An 18,825-nucleotide genomic window follows, 5' to 3' on the forward strand; every position below is an offset into this window, starting at 1 on the left:
GGCCTGGGAGGCACGGGATAGGCAGGTCTCGGGGAGAGAGACCTGGGCCCTCGGGCCACGGAGCTAACACGGGGCTGGGGTGTGGGCCGGGCGAGGGCAGCAGAAGGCTGCGGTAGCAGGATTCCCAGGGCCCCGGCTCCAGCAGAAGCTGGTGGGCGGCCGCTCTACCTGGAAGTGCAGGATGATGGTCCAGATCAGGCCGAGGGTCAGCTTGGGGTTGCCGTCGGCAATGTCATCGTTCCTGATGTTCACCAGCTTCACCTGCAAGCGAGCAGCCCTCAGTCGCACCCGCACCTGCACCCGCAGGCAGCTGGGGAAGGGGTGGGCCCAGGAGGGGCGGGGGGTGGCCTCACCTGGCGGTGTCGGAGGTAGTCCAGGGCAATCTGCACGTTCTGCAGCTTGTGGAAGCGCATCCTCCCCTTCTCCCGGGGCTGGAGGGGGCAGGCTGGTCAGTGGCCACAGAGCGGAGGTACAGTCCCCACCCACCCTTGGCACCCCCGAGGCATCCGTGCAGTTGAACCTAGGGTCTTCCCCAGGGTGGGAAGCAGCCCCTCCCATGCCCTCGGTTCACCCTCCCTGACTGGGAAGGGGCCCATGGGCCAAGGGGCCAGAGGCCAGGCCCAGCAGGGGCCTGGAAGTCCAGCAGCCAGGCCCAGGCTGTGGGAAGGAAGGAAAGGGCTGGGGAGGAGACAATAGCCAGGAAGCCCCGGGCGGGTGGAGGGCAGTGGCACTGGGGGTGGGGTCCTCCTGCTCTTGGTGGCGGGCCCGGTGGGTCTCGGCCTGGCCCTGGGCAGCACAGCGGGCGGGACAGCAGGCGGCCGGACACAGAGCCTTCGGCCCACCCGAGCGCCAGGCCCCGGTTGGGCCGAACCGGCCGCCGGTGCCGGGTGAGCTGGGCTCTAGCCTTAGGAGGCCCATGTGCCACCGCGGCCAGCGGGCCCAACCACTCACCAGGCGCGAGCTCCTGATTATGTCCCGCTCTCTTGGCTGCCCGGCCAGAGCAGGGCAAAGGGTAAAGGGCAGAGGTCAAGGTTCAGAGTCCAAGCAGCAGAGAAACCAAAGCAGAGCAGAGCATGAGGTTACTGGGTCAGGGTTTCGGCGAGGAGAGCGCAGCACGGCCGTGTGCCCACAGCACGGGGTCGGGGCCGCTCCCAGGCTGGCCTGGCTGTCTGGTCTGGACCGAGAGGCCCCGCGAGGCGCAAGGCTGGGCGGGCGGGGCAGAGTGGGCTTGCGGGAAAGGCCTCGAGGAGGGAAGGCAGGTGGGGCATCCAGGTGAGGCGGGCAGGGCCGCAGAGGGGGCGGGCAGCAGGGGCACGTACCAGGCTGTCCCCTGAGAGCACCTCCAGCAGGGAGATGAGGTTGTGGCCATCTCGGAGGTCTTCATACAGGTCACTGATGTGCCTCTGAGCCTGCGGGGCAGGGGTCCGAGTTGACCTCAGGTCCCCAAGGGCCACCAATAGGCCCTGGGGGTAGGGGGAGCATTGACCCCAGAAAGCAAGAGGCAGGGGGCCCCCTGAGAGGCACCTACCTCTGCCCGCCAGTGCTACAGGACAGGTGAGAAGAGACCAGGAGAGTCCAGGAGGAGGAAGAAGAGGGGAGACAGGAGGAAGCAGAGGAGACAGAAAACCACAGGTGTGAGGTGAGAGGTGAGGTCCCAGGCCGGGAGGACCCTGTGGGCAGGGGCGGGGCGACTTGGGCAGGGGCTGGGCAGCTCCGGGTTTGCCTGGAAGGCCAGGGGCACCTCCGTCACCCCCAGCCGGTCTCCTCGGCCCCCGCCATGTGCACACTCAGGCACCAACCTTGATGAGGTGCTTGTTGACCCACTTGGTGAAGGTTTTCTTCTGCACGCGGTCCCGCTCATCTGGGGAAGACAAGGCCAGGTTACCTGGAGCCTGGGGGAAGTCCCCAGCGCCCCCCGGAGGGGACCACGGTGAAGACACAGTGGCTGGTGCCCGCAGAGGGCCTCGGAATCTCGCTGCGACCCAGCGCCCGCCCCCCCCCCCCCCAGACAGGCAAAGCCCCGGGTGCCCAGGCCCAGCCAGCCCTGGCAGGGAGGGAGGGGAACAGGGGTACACTCCACCTCCACCCCCCCATTGTCTCCCTGCTCAGAGGGGAGAGTCCGGAGCTGGCAGCCGCGCCCAGAGCCCGGAGCGCGCAAGTCCCAGCCTGCCCCGTCCCCACACACGCGGCCTCCTGGAGCCCCACGCAGAGAGGTTCTGAGCGAGACCCAGGCCTGGTAGGGGCGTGGCAAGGGGGCGCCATGTGGTCCCGAGAGAGTGAAGGGCCTCTTCCAGGGCACAGGGACCCCCCCCCACCACAGCCCTAGAGCCAAGGCCCAGGGGCCGCTGCCAGCCCTCCCCCACCCCCCCAGCCTGCACCTGGGCCCAGACGGCTCACAGCCCAAGGCCCCAGCCCCCGTCTGAGTCTGTCCCCCAGACCCAGACCCTCAGAGTCTGTCCCCCACCCGGACCCGAGCTTCCTGCCACAGGAAGCGGGCCCTTCCCGCTCAGCCTGCCCTGCCCGGGAGCAGTGCCCGCTACCTTTCTTGCCCTCCGAGGCCCTGAGCACAGCCAGGTAGAGGTTGTCCTCTGAGTTGGTTCTCTTGTGGCCCAGGCCCTGGGGCTCGGGCACGCGGAGCTGGCGCTGAGACATGGTGCCACCCCCGCCCCTCCGCACGCCGTCCCCGGCCCCCAGGTGCCGCACTCCGCGCGCTCTGTGCTCCGCAGCGGTGGCTGGCGCTCGGCAAAGGACGCTCTCTCGCTCCGCAGCCAGCGGGCTCAGCTCCCAGCCAGTCGGTGCGGCCACTCCCTGCCGGCTACACTCCCCAGCACCACCGCGTCCCCGCCCCGGCAGCCCTGCCCCACCCTGCCCGCCCCCCAGAGGGAGTGTCCCCCTGCGGGAGAGAGCAGACGGCCCCTCCCCCACCGCCACACCCTCACAGACAGAAACAGGAAACCCAGGGGTTTCCTCACCCACCCGCTGCCCGCTGCAGCCCGCAGCCCTCGGGGAGGACGGGGGTGGGTGTGAGGGGGCCTGGCACTCTGCTGCACACAGACCGCATCCCAGAGGACATCCCCAGCCCAGCGCGTGGGGCCTGAGTGGGGCTGGACCGGGGGTGCCCCCAGGCCACCCCCTCCTTCAGAGAGCACACGGGCCGGCCTCAGCCTGCTGCTGGAGGGACTCCTCAGCTGAGGGACACCTGGCCCGGGAGTCACACCCCTCCACGGGCCCACAGGCGCTGCCAGGGCCCCAGCCCCCTGTGGGCCCCGTTCTGCCCCATCAGGGTCCCCTGGTCCTGTGCGGGTCTGGCCCTCCCCAAGCTGCCCCTGTCTGCAGGAGCACACGTAGCTGAGTGTTGACTCACCACTGGGCAGGACCGCCCAGCCCCGAACTGAAGAACTCTGCCCCTTGCTGGGAGGGGGCCGCTGGGGGCAAGCACTGGGGGGGGGCCCCCCACCACCAAGTGAGTCAGGGCTGGGGAAGGGGCTCGGGCAGTGACTCACAGGACAGGAAGCTGCTCCCGGGCAGCGGGGGCAGGATGGGTGGGGCTGTTTGCCTTGGGCAGGGCGCACAGATAGCAGCAGCTCCTGGGGCTGCAAAGGTGGGAGACCTTTCCGGGGGCAAAGGGTGCGAGTGTGGAGCTGCCCACGGCCAGCACCCGGCCGCGCCGAGGGGAAGAATGCACCACTCAGACCGCAGGAATTTTCCAGTCGGAGCGTCTGGCTTGATGTGATCCAGCTGTGAGCTGCCCCCCTTCCCCGCCCCTAGGCTCAGGGCCCCATTCCGGGAAAAGCTCCCCCCTCCCCATCCGTGCTGCCCCTCTGTGGCCACGGGAGGGCGCCCAAGCCCCGAGGAGCTGGCTGCGCACCCCCTGCCCTCAAATGTCTCAGTCCCCTCCCCACCGGTGGAGAGAGACCCCTTGGGACTACGGACAGAGGTACCCCCCATCGCCACAGCCGCTACCTGGGCAGGGCCTGGAGGAGCTTGGCCACTCAGCCACCCCACGAACCCCGACATCAGCTCTTCACCCCCCAGCACCTTCCCAACCCCTGTCCTTCCCACTCAGACCCTCAAACCAACGCACACCCTCTCCCAGGCTGGCCCAGCCCCCGTGTGCCCCCCAGCCAGGCCGCCGGCTCCAGCGCCGCGCTCCTCAGCCGCCGCCCCCCTCAAGGACACGCTGTCCAGCACTGGCCCCTACACATGTGCCTGACCCCGTAACTGTGTGAGACAGCTGACCCTCTGCCACCAGCCCAGCGTCCCCTGGAGCTGCTGTGGCCCTGAGGGACACTACTGTAAAAGCCCACGCGAGAGCGGGGGCTGGAGGTCCCACAGTGCGTGAAGGCACGTCGGGGATGGGAAGCCCCAGCGGAGCCCCACAGCGGCAGCAGGCCCGCCCGCCCCCTCTCCGCCCCCACTCCCGCGTCCAGTCGAGGCTGCCAACCGCCCGGTGCCCAGAGGCCAAGGCCGAAGCCCCGCCGGCTGGCCCCGCCCACCTCCCCCTTCTCCAGAGGAGGGATCCACTGGGGCCTAGGGACCGTTGCCCCGCCTTCCTCCCAGGTGTTTCCGGAGCAGAGCGTGGGGGCGGGGCTGCACCTTGGATGGGTACCGCTCCCTTCCCCAGGCCTGGGCAGCAGTTCCCCTCCTTCGCCACCCCCGCTCACCCCCTCACGGCCGCACCCACCTACGCAGCACAGCTGCCTGTAGAGGTAGCCCCTGCGGACTCGCTCACAGCCCCCGTCCAGCCAGCACAGCTGTTGCAGCAGGACCTCCGGCGCAGCGAAGGCGCCGCCCGCCCCCCACGTGCTGGCCCCAGCCATGAGCCCAGGCGCCCTGGAGCCCCTGCGCAGGACGAGAGCGCGCGGCACGGTGGTGCCTCTGCTCCCCGGCCCACAGGGCAAAGCCCGGCTCTGCGCTCCGCACCCTCCCCCGCTGCCAGCAGCAGCAGCAGCAGCAGCACGGCACGCAGCCCAGTCCCGAAGAACCTGCCCCTGGTGGGGCGCCCCGCCCAGTGCAGTACCGGAAGCCGCACCCCCACTTGGAAGGCCAGGGCCCTACTCGCCCTGGGGGACTGGGGCAGGGGAGGCCGCCCACGGTAACAAAGAAGCCTGGGAACTCGGGGGCTGCCCAGGCTCCGGAGAAGGGGAGCCCCGGGGGACGCCCAGGAGCTGGGAAACTCCCGCCACCCCCCTCCGAGGTTCCCAGCAGGATGCGCAGGGGAGGCTGGGGGAGGGGCAGGGAGCCACTGGCTGAGAACAGCCCGAACAGGACAAAGGCACCGAAGCCCCAGGGTCACCACGGGGCAGTGGAGACGGGGAGCCACCAGGGTAGCGGCCGAGTGGGAGCCCCTTCCCCACTCGGGGGCCGAGGACGAGACTGGGCTGAGCGAGGGCGGGAGAGAGGGCCAAATCCGAGAGGGAGAAGCGGCCTGTGCAGCGCACCGCAGCTGAGTCACACACGCTCGCTCCCCAGCCGCAGAAACCACGCCTAGAAGCCCGGTCGGACGCGGACCTCACTCAGGTCGAGCAGGTCTGGCACGAGTCTGAGGCCGACCGGGCCGGCCAGGGGGCGGCCTGGCCACCCCCCGCCAAGGCTGAGGCTCCAAACCCCGAGGTGTGCTGGACGCAGAACTGGACACGGCCTCTCCATCCCTACTAGAGAGCCCTCTGGCCGGGAGCCCGATCCCGGCAGCCCCGCCGGCTCCATTCCCCGGAGCGGAGGCAGGCCCCGCCCCGTCCTGTGTGGGGCTGGGCGGGGCTGCGCTGGGCACGGCTGTGGGGGCGGCCCAGAGCGGTGACTTTGAGCAGGGGGGGCAGGGTGCAGCCTGGCTGCCCGCCCCGCGTCCGTCCTGGGCGCTGGCAGAGGGCGCACAGGCACCTGCCTCGACTCTGCAGCTCAGCCTGGCACCGTGGGTGGGACCTCGGACCTGGGCGGCAGGACACCCGCACCTGCGGTTTCTGTGTTGACAGTCACCTGGGCTCACCCTGTGCCTTGCAGCTGGGAAGGGGCTCCCTCCAAAGGGGGGCTCCTGCAGGGCTGTGCCCCCTGTGCAGCCGGAGCCCCGCTGCAGCCCCTCCCCACGGGTCCACCCAGAAGGGAGCCACAGAGCACGGCCGCGCCGCGAGGAGCAAGCAGGGTCTCCCCAGCAGGGTGGGAGGCAGGGACCATGTGCTGCCGCTCAGCTCCGGGACGGGAAGGGGAGGGGACGAGGAAATGCCGGGGTGAGAGGGAGGCGGCCCCTCGCCCCCGCCCCGCCTCCGGCCCCCTTGGGCAGGGGCGGTGTTGGCCGGCGCCAGCAGCCAGCCCAAAGCAGTAGCCGCCAGCGGCTTACCTTGCTCATCCTGCGCCTGCCGGCGCCCCCTGCGCCAGTGCCACACGGCAGCCAGGGTGACAGCGTGGCCCACGACCACCAGGGAGGGAAAGAGGCTGCCTGAGGGCTCCATGGCTCCGGGACCCCGAGGCTTCGGGCGGAGCGGCGGAGCCGCCTTCTACACTCCCCTGGAGGCTGGCAGCCCCCTCCCTTCCCTGCGTGAGGGCGGGCCAGAGGGGGCCCGGGACCAGGGACGCCCCGCCTGCCTGCAGGACCGCCCTGCTGCACTGTCGGCCGGGCCGAGACTGGTCCTGTCCCAGGTCCTGTCCCCACACCCAGGAGGCGCCCACCGCCACCCCCCTCCTCCCTCCCACCCGCAGCGGTCCCCCTCCCGGGGCGTGCCCAGCCCAGCTCAGCTGTCCCTGCGCACAGCTATCCAGCTCAAGGTTAGCGGGAGCCTTAACCCCTGCGTACCCACGGCCACACCCGCCAGGAGGAGGAGCCCGAGGCGACTCGTGGCTGTCGCGGGGCCAAGCCGCGGCACCCCCAGCGCAGCCTGGCGGCCTCAGCAAGGGCCCCCCGCCCCCACCGGGACGGTGACCCCGCTCCCCACACCCCATTCTGCCCCCCGGGGTGCCCTCTGGTGACAGCTGCCAGGGGGCACCGAGGGGGAAGCATGCCAGCGCCTCGGCCCTTGCTGGCCACGGGCCCGCAGCGACCCGACCACACCCAGAGACGAGAGCCCCGCGGAGTCCCAAGGCACCCACGTGGGACAGCGGACGGGGTCCGAGGGAATGGGGGGACGGCCCGGGGTGGCGGGCCATGCGGGGGAAAGAGAACGGAGCCCTAACCCCGGCCCCCGGCCCAGCGGGCTCCCACCTACCCGGCACGACCTTCATCGGGGACAGTGGCGGGGGCTCTCGGGGCAGACGGGAGTGGGCGCGGGGCGTGGGAGGGTCACGGGCCCTCCGAGGCGGCAGAGCGCGGGCAGCGGCAGTGTCGGGAGGGAGGAGGGCTCAGGGCTCGGCCGTGCGCCGTCAGCAGCAGCGCCTGTGTCCGTGGGGGAGGGGCGCGGTGGGCAGGGGGCCCGGGGATATAAATATCCGGGGACAGCGAGGCCCGTCATCCGTCCAGACTTAGAACATGACGTGCCGGCCGAGGGCACCGGGGCCCGCGGCCTTTGCCGCGTCCAGCCCGGCCGGGGGGCGCCCACTGGCATCGCCCTGCAGCTCCCACCGCAGTTCTGAGGAGCAGCCGCCTCCTGGCCCAGCAATGGCCCGCGGGGTGGGGGAGGGGGCACCCCCGCCTGAGCAGCAGTGGGGATGCACGTGGAAAAGGTCACTCAACACCACACCTGCCCCCACAGGCACAGGCAGCCCCCCCAAGGTCACACCCCCTCGGCCCGCAGACCGGGCAGCCCCACAGGGAGCAGGGCCCTGCAAGTGTGGCCGAGCCCCCCCATTACGGGGCTGTGCTGCCCCCCCCCCAAGGCACCCCAGGAGCAGCTGTCTGCGGAAGGCCTGGGGCCCGAGGCCATCCTTGGCGGACGGCCCCGCGCCACTTCCTGGACTGACCAGAGATCCCCGTCCTGCCCCCTCCTCCCAGGCCCCAGCAGAGAGAGGGCTGGGGACTAGACGGGTTTCCGTGGCCTCCTGGGGCGCTTCCGTGGCGAGCAGAACCCTAGTGAGCCCCTCACGGGCCCCTGTGGAGCGAGTGGTGTGCTACGGCGGCAGCATCATGCAGACGAGAACCCAGGCACAGAGCAGGCGAGCAGCTGGCCCGAGGTCACACGGGCGGAGAGGGGAGCCCCGGAGGTCCCCCTGGCGTGCCCGGTCAGCCTGCAGGGATGCACGGCAAACCGCACCTGGCCCGTGACCGCCTGTGTCGGGGCAGCCTGGTCCATGCGGGCAGACCCACCCATTGCTTCAGAGACTCGTTTCTGAAGGGAACTGGCCTGCAGTGGCTGGCTCTGCTGGCGGGGGCTGGGCTAGGGGGCCTCCAGAGGAGCCGAGGGGTGTGGGGGGGGGCCCTGCGCCAGCTCCTCCAGGGCAGTCAGCAGCCTCCCGCCACCCCGCGGAGACCTGGGATGGGGCCAGGCGCCCCCGTGGCACACAGGCACGCCCCAGGGCAGCTCTGAGCGGGAATCGCGCTCATCCTGCATTCCCGAGGCCCGGCCCCCCAGGGCCCGGCCCCCCAGGGCCCGGTCGGAGGCCTGGAGGCCTGGACGGCCCCCTCCCCCACCCTGCCCTGCTGGCCCGCAGCCCTGCCAGGCCGTGCCCTACCTTGGCCCAGCTGAATCAGCTCCTCCATGCTGTACCTGTCCATGGCTGCAAGCACCAGCCAGGCGGCTGGGAGCCCACAGAGAGGAAAGGAAGGGAGGCAGGAAGGAGGGAAGGGTGGGAAGCAGAGGGAGGGCTCCCCACCCAGCTCTGGGAGCCCTGGCTCCACCTCACAGCCACCCCTTAGTCAGAGGGGAGCAGAGCTGAAGGCCGCAGACCAATGGGTCAGGCCAGCCTGGGTGGCTCAGTGGGCCAGTCCGCCTGCTCCCTCTGAGCCCTCAGGCACAGCCCTCTCCTCTCCACAGCCCTCCCTCACTCTCACTGCCCCAGCCTCCAGAGCGGGCGGCCCTTCCTGCGCACAGCCCCCCACACCAGCTCCACTGGCTGGGGCAGACGCCACGCCCGTGTCCCACCTCTGGGGTCCCCCAGGCCTCGTCCCATCAGCCCCGACAGGACCAGGCAAAAGGCAAACCTAGCCCAGCCCCAACCCCTGGTGCCCCACGGCACACGCAGGACCCAGACGCAGAGCTGGGGACCGTCACGGGAAGCCGACCGGACCCCGAAGTCCTGCAGCCGCACAGGCGAGCAGGGCAGCTGTGTGCGGACTCCGCGTCCCCCAAGGCCCGGGAGGGACACCGTGCACAGCGGGGGCGCGCCGGAACCGTGCACACGTGCACCTTGGCCTCGTTCTCTAGCCCAGGTTGCCTCTGGGTTCACAGAGACCTGGGAGCAGCGTTCCTCTGAAGTGCAAACGAAGCCCCCGTACAAACACCCACCCCACCGCACACACAGCAAACCCGAACTCCGGGCCAGGCCAGCCCCCACCTCACTTGGCCCAGCAGGCTCCTCTCCATCGTCAGGGCTCAGCTCAGGGCACCTCCTCAGAGGGGCCCTCCCTGATTGCTCCTAAAGCTGCATCCTCACTCGGCTCGCCCCCAGACGGTGGGGGCTCCCCGGGCCAGGGACCGGGTCTGGATCTGACTAGCCTGTGGGTGACAGAGTTGGCAGACACCTTCCCACCCGAGCAGCAGAGCACCAGGGCACAGGGCGGGGCCGGGGGCACATGTGACTGTCCTGCAGCGTCCATGGCTCCCTGGCCTGGGCTGGACGGGCAGAGGCAGCCAATTTGACCGGGGGTGTCCTGGTGACCAGCACAGTTGGCCCCACAGGCTCCTGACCTTGTCCTTCTACCAAGTGGTAGGGGCCACGCGGGTGGGGGGGAAGGCACGTCACGGGGCTTGTTACTTGATCGTCACCCTTAACGCTCGGAGAAGGAGAGGCTCCGGGTGTCACCAGAACTGCCCCAGCCCAGTGTGGAGTCACCCCAACCCCTGCAGGTGGTGAGGAGGCACCGCACCCCCCCCAGCAGCACCCAGGTGCTGTGGGGGCTGAGAGCCGCCCTGGGCTCCTGAGCTGGGCCCCCAGGGAGGGGTGCAGGGGAAAGGGGAGCCCCCACCCGCCGGCCCTGACTCAGCCTGGAGCTGGAGTTCATTTCCTGTTGGAAACTCTGAGCTGCCACCAGCGGCGGCTGCGGCTGCGGCTGCAGCAGGGAAGGGAAGACTGAGTCACCTCTGCCAGGACTGGGGGCGCCCTCCCTCTGCCCACTGCGGCCACACCCAGTCCCCCTCCTGGTCCTGCTGCCAAGGGCCCACCAGGCAGCCCTGCGGTCCAAGGTCCAGCTGTGCCAGGAGGAAGAAGGAAGGAAGAAAGGAGAGAGAAGGGGGGAGGGGTCAGGATCACCACACCCCGACTGGAGAAGGGGGCATGGGCTGGTGCGAACCACTGAGGGCAAGGGCGTGGTGGTGAGGAAGCCGGGGCCCAGGGGCCCTGGGAACCGGACGCTAGTCGGTGCGGACCAGCCGGCAAGTGCGAGGCACGCGCCTTCCTCCCCTGCAGAAACACGGTCACCCCACGGACAGGAACTGCAGAGGCCACGGGAGAGCCGGAGGCGGCCCCTCTGCCCCGCAATCCCACCCATCCACCCAGAGGGGCTCCCGGGGCCCGGCCCTAGGGGTCCCCACCCAGACCAGGCCGGGACTGGGGCTCCTGCTCAGCACCTGGGCCCCGTTCACCAGGTAAACTGCTGCCCACCCAGCCGGCTGCACTCCACACCCCCTCCCCAGCCCCTCAGAGATCAAGTTCCTCCCCAGGTGTCAAGACACAGAGCGAAGTGGGGTTCAAGCTGGCCTTATGCTGGGGGGCCTGGGCCGCCTCAAGTCAACGCCAAGGCCGGCGAGCTCCAGGAGTGCACAGGACACATGTCACCTGCCTGCTTGGTCCTGCCAGCACAGGCGCTCAGGAACAGAAGGATGCTACAGAGAAGGGGAGCAGCGAAGGGTCCCTGGCAACCCCTGGGACAACAGAGCCCGTCCCATCCTCTGAGACCAGCTCCTCCCAAAACTGACCTGCCTGGTCTACTCATCCCCCCCACCCAGGGCTGCCCCCTAGGCCACCACCAGCCCCAAGCCATCCACGCACCCAGCCACAAAATACCACATCTGAGTCACAAAACCACGGGGCAGGGGTCTCCCCCGTCCTGGGGTACCCCCTTCCCCACTGAACAGACGAAAGTTTCGGAAAGGTCAGGTTGCGCAGCCACACTGCTGGGGAGCAGCTACACCCCATCCATCCCAGCGCCTCCTCTGAGCATGCCCCCACCGGGGGCAGACAGGCCACTGGACGAGGGCAGCACTGGGGAGAGGGGCAGGGCTGTGCTACCAGCTGGTCCTGCCAATCTAGGGTCACAAGCCCCACCCCTAGCCCCAGGGTGTGCCTGGGGATGGGCTGGCAGGGGCCCATGTGCTCTGCTGGGCCTACCCGCCCCGGGTCCTCAAGCCAGGAGGAGGAGCCACGTGGTCCAACACCAGAGCACCCAGCACCCTGGGGCAGAGACAGCGCCACCAGCTGGTGTGAGCAACTCCCCCACCCCCGCCCCCACCCCCACCCCAGCCCCCAGCCCAGCAGGCCTAGGCCCCAGCACTCCCTCCCAATCCCCACGGCTGGGCCAGGATGCAGCTGACCTGTGGCTGGGGCAGGCTCCGGGGCAGGCCTCGCCAGCGTCCCCGCGGTGGAAGCAGGCACCACAGGGGGCTCAGGGGCCCCTTCCTCAGGCTCCTTCCGGCGGTAGACCCGCCGCTCCTCACGGGCAGGGTCCCCAGCTGACAGCTGTCCCCGCTTGGGCGGGCAGCTCAAGGGACCCTGCACGGCCTGCACGTGAGGGGCAGGGCCGCGGCGCGCCGGCATCACCATGGCGACAGGACGGCGCACGCGCTGCAGAGAGGCAGGCACGATCTCCGGCGGCAGGTGCAGGTACTGGCGCAGGTGGGCCACGCCCTCGTTGGTGAGGTACCAGTAAAAGTGGCGCCAGGCGAAGGTCTCCCGCACAAGGCCGCGCGCCCGCAGGGAGGCCATGGCCCGCATGACCTGCAGGTTGCTGACGCCGGGCACGTGGGGGTGCAGGATGCGGGGCCGCCGGTCCTTCTTGGCCACCATCACACCCTCCCGGAAGAGCACCTCATAAATGGCCCGCAGCTGGTCCAGGGGCATGAGCATGCCTGCCACCATGGCTGCCTGGCTGGTGAGGAGAGGGCGCGGGCAGGGCACAGGGAGGCGGCGGACGAGAAGCCTCAGCACGGGGAGCCGCAGGGGCCTGTGACAGGCAGGCAGGCGCGTAGGCCGGCCGGGTGCTGCGTTCCAGGGCCTGGACTCTGGACTTGAGGCTCTGGCGCCTGGCTGCCTGGATCCTGCGATTCCTGCCTGCCGGCACTTGGGCCTGCCCACCGCCTGCGCGAGCCTCCCGCCTGCCCTCCCCCCAGGAGGCCCAGGCCGGCCCCCTCTGACTCAGCAGCAGGGCGGCCCCTCCCACCCACAGCCACCAGCCCCTAGAAGAGTCGAGGGCACCTCACAGGGGCAGCAACCCCCTTGGCTGCCCCCCTCCCCTCCCAGGCCACTTAGCTCCAACGTCAGAAATGACATCAGTTTCTAAACACTTCCTTCCAGGTTCCTCGGACTAGGGGGAGGGGCACAGGAGCAGCTACGGACCAAGAATTTCAAAGGTGGCAGATTGGGCAGAGGGAAGCGGAGGGCAGAGGGCAGGAGGGGACCTCAGGCCAGGGACCCCACACAGGGGTGTGGTCTCAGGGCTTTCTGGGCTCACCAGGATCTGAAGGGGGGTGCTGGGCCCTCTGTGCCCCAGGAATCTGGAGGTCTAAGGGAGGAGGACGAGGACTGGGGTGTTCAAGGCCTGAGGCGGGGGTCGTGGGGACCGCAGGGACAGCTGTTACAGCACATGCACAGGAGGGCCACGGGCGCCACCGGCTGCTGTCCATCCAGCCATCGCCACCTCCAGCGCCAGGGGTGAGACAATGGCAGCCCATCGAAACCTTCCCAGGCCAGATCAAAGGTGGCCCAGGAACATCGAGTCTGCTCCACGAGGGGCGGGGGGCCTGGAGGGGCCTCCACCCACCCCACACGCAGGCCAGCTGTCGCAGGCCAGGGCCTCTCAGCTGCCACAGGAAATCAAAGTCACCATGTGTCTGCCTCCCCTGGCCCAGGGCGCGGCCACCATGCAGACAGCCCACCCTGTGGGCCCACCTGCGGGCCCGCCGGACCCACACTGGTCACAGGAGCACCACCCTAGCAGAGAGGGCGGGGGCCCAAGTGATGAAGGGTGCCAACAGCAGGGCAGAGGGGCAGCAGGCCCCGCTAGGAGCCCAGGAACCTGGCCGGCCACACCCATCATTCACCACCAGACATCCCCAGGCACGGGGAGGGGGAGTAAGGATACCCTGCGCCCCCCTGAGACCACCCAATACCTGACTCCCTCCCGCTTCCGCCCGCACTGACCCACACCCGGATCTGCCCCCCCAAGTGGACACACCCATTCTCAGCAAGCCCTGCAGCCCGGGAACTCATTATAAACTGGGCGGGGCGGGGGATCCCGAAGTGGAAGGCGCCTGCGGCTGAAAGACAGCACGTGGGGCGGGTTTGTGCAGCTAGTTGCTATGGCACCGCAGAGCTCGCGGCAAACACAGCGCCCAAGCCCACGCTGGCGCAGAGCCGAGGCAGAGGTGGCGGTGGAAACTCGGAGGGGACAGCCAAGCGTTCCCACAGCCCTGCCTGCCAGCTCCCTGCGCCACTCTCCCCCGCCCACCCCGCGGCTAGCCAAGCCCGAAGGCCGGCAGCCCCAGGCGGACCAACTCCGGGAGGGTGGGGCGCCGGCTCCGGGCGGGAGTGAGCAGCGGCACGCCCCCTCAGCCCCCGCCGCAGCGCGGGGGACCAGGGCTGTGGCTTCCTGAGCCTGCACCAGCTGCGCTCCTGGCCCGCGCTCAGGCCAGCGGCCCGGCCCTGTACCCAAGAAAGCCCACTCCCCCGGCCTGTCCCACGTCCTCCCACGCGGACCTCCCGCCTCCCTCATGGCCACTCCACACATCCCTGCTATCTTCCCGGTAGGATTCCCCGAGCTAACGCCCCACCTCCTAAGCACCCCACCAAACAACCCACAGCCCCCTCCCAGAACGATTCCAGGCCACATCCAAGGCTCCCCCAGCGCTTGGACTTAATCAGGTCTCCCGTACACCGGCCAGCTCGGGTCTTGGGCCAACCCACCCAGTTCAGTCACACGGGCGCCATCCCCGGCGGGAGAAGGCAGTAACTTGGGGCGCCAAGAAAGGGGGCGGGGCACGGTGGGGAATCCCCGTCCCTCCGACCAGCCCCGCGCCCTGGGGGAGGAGGGGAAAGCAGCCGGGCCGCCCCTCCCGCTCAGCACTCCTTCCCCGCCCACCACGGACAGGGTAGGGGCACGCCCCCCCCAATTCCCTCCCACCACGGCTTAGAGGACGCCCCTCTCTGCCCCGCCCCCACCCCGCGGACCGCAGCCGCAGTTGCTGATTCAGCACAGCCAGGGCCCAAGCGCCGGCACCCTACCCCTCCAGGTTCCCAAGGCAACCAGTCGGGGCCCTCGGACAGCCCCCAGCCACCCCGCCCCAGAACAAAGAACCGCAGTGTGGACTCGCCCGGGGCCAGCCGGCCTGGCGCCTCCCCACAGGGATCCCCACAGCCCCGCCCGACCCCTAGGATGCAGGGCGGCAGGCGGGGCGTGGGGTCCGCAGAGTCCGGGAGAGCCGACCAGCAGCACGAGCCAGCTCCCAGCTCCGCCCCGCCCCGGCGGCAGCCGCCCCGCCCCCTAAGGCGCGCTGCAGGGCTGCTGCAGCGGCTGGAGTCGCCCCGCGGGTCCCGGGCAGACCCCACACCTGGTGGTGCCCTGCGAGGGCAGGGGCCTCAGGCCTTCCGGCTCCAGCTTCCCGTCCCCAAAACTGTGCCTGGGAGGCAGCCCCCGACCGCTGCCCTGAGGAGGCTGCGCCCAGCCAGAGGTCACAGCTGGGCCGCGCACCCAGCTCGGTCTCCGGCCTGTACCTTTGAGGGAGCTGATCTCGTGCTGGATGGCCCGAGAGGGGTCCATGTCTCCGGCTGCCCTGAGGGCGTCCCCGCCACGCAGAGTCCAGCCCCGCACCGCACTGCCCGGGCGAGAGCCGCAGCCTGGGGGAGGAGCCCGAAGGAACGGGGCGGGGCTTGCCGGCCTGGGGAGGGGCTTCGGCTGATCGATGCCCGGCCCTGGCGCATGCTCTCGGCCTAGCACCGCCCACCCTTTTCAGCCCCCACCTCCCTAGCGCCTGACCCCAACAACTCCCGCGGGATGACCAGGCCAATACACCGATTAAGGACGCACTCAAATGGCCCACCTACCCCACCCCACAGTCCCCGAACGTCCTCCGCTGGCCACCCTCAGAGGGCCTTCCGGGCGCTCCTGCACGTGATGCTCGTGCACGAAGCCACCACCACACACTCCCTGCGGAAGACACCCATCAGCCTGGGCACCCAGGGTGAGGAGGGAAGGCGGACCCCACCGACGGCCTGCCGGAGGTCATGCCCTGGGACCCTCGGCTGCCGCTGTCACTACCACAGCTCCTGTCCCAGCCCCCCCCCCCCGTGCCCAAGCTCCCTGCCCCTGCGCTCTGCCCCGTCCCCTCCCCTGGCACCCTCCTCCACCCACAGGCTCCCGTGGGCTGCCTTGCCTCACCCCGTCCTATGACCCCCGATGCCCTCCATGCTCTGAGACCACAGGTCCCTCCCGGCTCCAGCCCAGGCCCCAGCCTCTGCCTCTCCCACTCAGCAATCCCGGCCCGGCTGGCCTTGGGGTCCTCTGTGGCTGCAGCACAGTCACCTCCCAGGGGCTCAGGCCAACGCCCTGGGGTCATCGCCCCCACAGCCAGCCCCACAGACCCTGGCAGCTCTGCCTTCCAGCCCATCGACCTGTCACTGTCTCCACGCCCACCCCTAGTCCCAGCTCCAGCACCCCCCCCACGTGCCAGGTCCCCTCCCCCCACCCCACCCCCATCCCGGGAGGATGGCAGGGTCAGCCTGCTGAGCCACGGGGGACGGGGTGCTGGTCACTGCCTGCCTGCTGGGAAGACTGCAATGTCCAGGTGGGGCCTGTGCCGCCTCGCTCCCTGGACCACAGGGAGCCTGGGCCAGCCCTGGGGCATTCGCCCCTTCTGCACCAGCCCCTCCCCTCCCACTCTGGCCCTCCCAGCTGGGCTGTGGGCGACAGCCTCCACCCGAGGTGGCCAGCCTACCTCAGTGTCCGGCCAGGCCGGCCTCCCAACCCATCCTCCGCCCTCACCCCAAGGCCCCTCCCGGCCTCCCGGGGCCCGCAGCCTGCCCGGCCAGGCCCCTCCTTCAAGCGCCCGCCCTTTCTGCAGGTGGGCCTGCTAGGTGTCAGGTCACGGCTGGGGTGGGGAACATGTTGGTGGCACAGGTGGAGGCCAGCAGCACCCACAGGTACAGGCTGGTGGACAAAGAGGCAGGTGCAGCCCCGTGCTGGCTCAAGCCTGGAGGTCCCCTTGCTCCCCCGGCCCTGCCCCCGCCCCCAGCTCTGCCAGGCCAGAGCACAGGCAGGTCTCCAGAAAGAATGGTCTCCAAACCGGGGTAAACAGTAGGGTGAGAAATTAAAACAGGATTTTGTGGTTCCTTACACCTCAATTCCCATTACATTTTTATGAGTGACTTCTGGATAAACCTAAATTCAGCCTCTCCCTGAATAGTACTTCCTTATTAAACTTCAAAAGAAACTTATACTTCAATAAACAGACCTAAAAAACTATGGAAAGCTCAGCCAAAAAAAAAATCTGTGCTTGTTCTATTTTGAAACTGTATAGAACTGAATTTTACGAGATCGCAGTTTCCAGCTGGTGGAGGGGAGGGGAGGGATGGGGTGGGTGGCGAGTGGCACAAGGGAATGGGCACGATGTGGTTTTTCCTGACGTTTCAAAACCACAGGGTCGACCATGTGAGAAGGCCTGTCCCAGGCCCTTAAATGCCCGCTCCAGGCCGGCTGTCCGCCTGTGAGTGGCCACTGCCGTCACCCGCATGCAGCTCCCTGCAGCCAGGGCTCTCAGAGGGGTGATCGCGGTCAGAAGGGCCGGGGAGGAGAGCCCTGTTCAACCTGCCCGAACACCAGCCGTGTGCTGGGGCCTCGGGGGTGGGGCGCAGCCGCACAGCCCCCCCACAGGACGTACGGAGCCCGTCCCTCGCTCCCTCTCAGGGCGGGCTTCCCGGAGGAAGGGGCAGCCGAGTGGGGACAGAAAGGCAGGCTGCAGCTGGCCGGCACAGGAAGGGGGAGGCGGGAGACAAGCGGTCCGGCCGACACCGGAGCGCGTGGGGACAGCGGGAGACAGAGCTGTGGGTGCGGGCTCACAAGGCCAGGGAGGCCCCCGCTGCCCTGCATGAGGGGCCGGCGGCTGGAGACACGGGGAGAAAAGGCGGCTCTGGCCCCGCCCCCCCCGCAGCCCTGGCCTTCGCCGGCCTCCCTGCCCACATCGCACCTTGGGGCCCCAGAAGACAGGCGGTCCGGCTGCACAGCCCCCTGCCCCCAGCCCCCGGTGCCCAGCTAGGGCCCTGTCAGGTCCCCGGGGCCAGGGACTCGCCTTCCGAACTCACACCTCAAACCCTCCGGCTTTCTGCAAATGTAGGAGGCAGGTCACCCCTCAGGGTCCCCGGAACAGGAGGCAAGACCTAACACCTCCACCAGGGCCCCCTCCTTCCCAGTTTCTAGGGGACAAAGCATCGCCCCCCCCCCCCCGTCCCAGGAGACCCTGACAGGCGTGGCCTCCACACACCCCACCTGCCACTCAGATGGTCCCGCTGCCCCCTCAGCTGGGTGCTCCCCCGACTTCAAACCTGTCCCCGCACCCCTGCAGCAGCTGGCCCTGCTGCTGCGGTTCACTGTGGATGCTGGACAGGTGATTCCAGTGATCCTGTGAGGGGGACGGGTGGCAGCTGTGGTCCCCGCCAGCAGGCACCGTCCCTCTCTGACACGCAGCTCCCCTGCACCACCAGAGCTCAGTGCCAGCCTCAGTCTCCAGGGAGGCCGCCGGGCTGGGGCGCAGAGGACCCTTCCTGCACAGGGAGGGCCCTACACTGGGTGACGGCCATGTGAACCGGACCAGGCCAGCTACCCTGGGTGGCTCCCGAAAGCCTGTGGCCACCAAGACAGCCCAGGCCCACCGCGTTGCCGGGGAGGGGCTCCTGGGGACAGCCAGAGGGGCACAGAGGGGCCCGTCCAGCCCCTTGCATGCAGCCCAGTTCTAGAATAGCGCCTGAGGCCTTGGGAGGCCCTGGGCCCACCCCTGCGTCCCACCCACTGGGGGGGTCCCATCCTTCTGCTCCCGCTTGTCTCTCAAGCCTCGTCCTCCCCCACCTCCGCCACTGCCGTGGGCCTGGCCAGCACCCGCTCGCCTCCAGGACAGCACTGGCCCTGGGGAGCGTGTCCCCGTGGGCAGAGACATCACCCTGCACAGCCAGGCGCCCTGCACAGAGCAGCCAGAAGGCTCCCACTCGCAGACCAGGCCCCGCTGCTGCAGCCCTGCCGCCCCGACCCTCGGCCTCGCTCCCAGCCACGGGTGGGCCTGACTCCGGCCCCTCTGCGGTTCCCTCCCAGCAGGGACAGCGTCTCTGACCCAGAGACAGGGGTCTGTGCCGTGAGGACAGCTGTCTCACCCTCGTCCCGCAGGCCTGGGCTGGCCAGCGTCCCCAGGGGGAAAGGAAGGGATAAATCCTCGCGGCTCAGGGGCGACATGCTCCCCAGGAAGGCCCCCGATGCAGCTCTCCTCCGCCAGCACAGGAGACGCCCACACGGCTGCGGCTGTGCTGACACAGACGCATCAGCACTGCGGGTTG

The 18,825-nt window shown here is 69.7% G+C and overlaps 1 protein-coding gene across 17 annotated transcripts in view; it reads right to left on the minus strand.

Moving 5' to 3' along the window:
* Positions 1-18,825, minus strand: part of PLEC (plectin) — a 52,910-nt gene that overhangs the window by 21,268 nt on the left and 12,817 nt on the right. For 2 of the 17 annotated variants that reach the window (XM_045860782.1, XM_045860791.1), the window contains 5 exons: positions 1,800-1,861; positions 1,529-1,543; positions 1,320-1,409; positions 354-431; positions 169-261 (listed from right to left, as the gene is read on the minus strand). In XM_045860782.1, the coding sequence (XP_045716738.1) occupies positions 169-261; positions 354-431; positions 1,320-1,409; positions 1,529-1,543; positions 1,800-1,861 (338 nt within the window). Of the gene's footprint in view, positions 1-168; positions 262-353; positions 432-1,319; positions 1,410-1,528; positions 1,544-1,799; positions 1,862-2,540; positions 2,793-4,684; positions 4,936-6,331; positions 6,591-7,193; positions 7,349-11,609; positions 12,260-15,003; positions 15,065-18,825 lie in introns of those variants that run through there. The other 15 variants (XM_045860783.1, XM_045860792.1, XM_045860793.1 and 12 more) reach the window with 14 other exon arrangements.

The sequence above is a fragment of the Phyllostomus hastatus genome, unplaced genomic scaffold (genome assembly GCF_019186645.2).
Source record: "Phyllostomus hastatus isolate PE091 unplaced genomic scaffold, TTU_PhHast_1.1 phas_scaffold_21, whole genome shotgun sequence".
In the NCBI taxonomy this organism is placed as follows: Eukaryota; Metazoa; Chordata; class Mammalia; order Chiroptera; family Phyllostomidae; genus Phyllostomus; species Phyllostomus hastatus.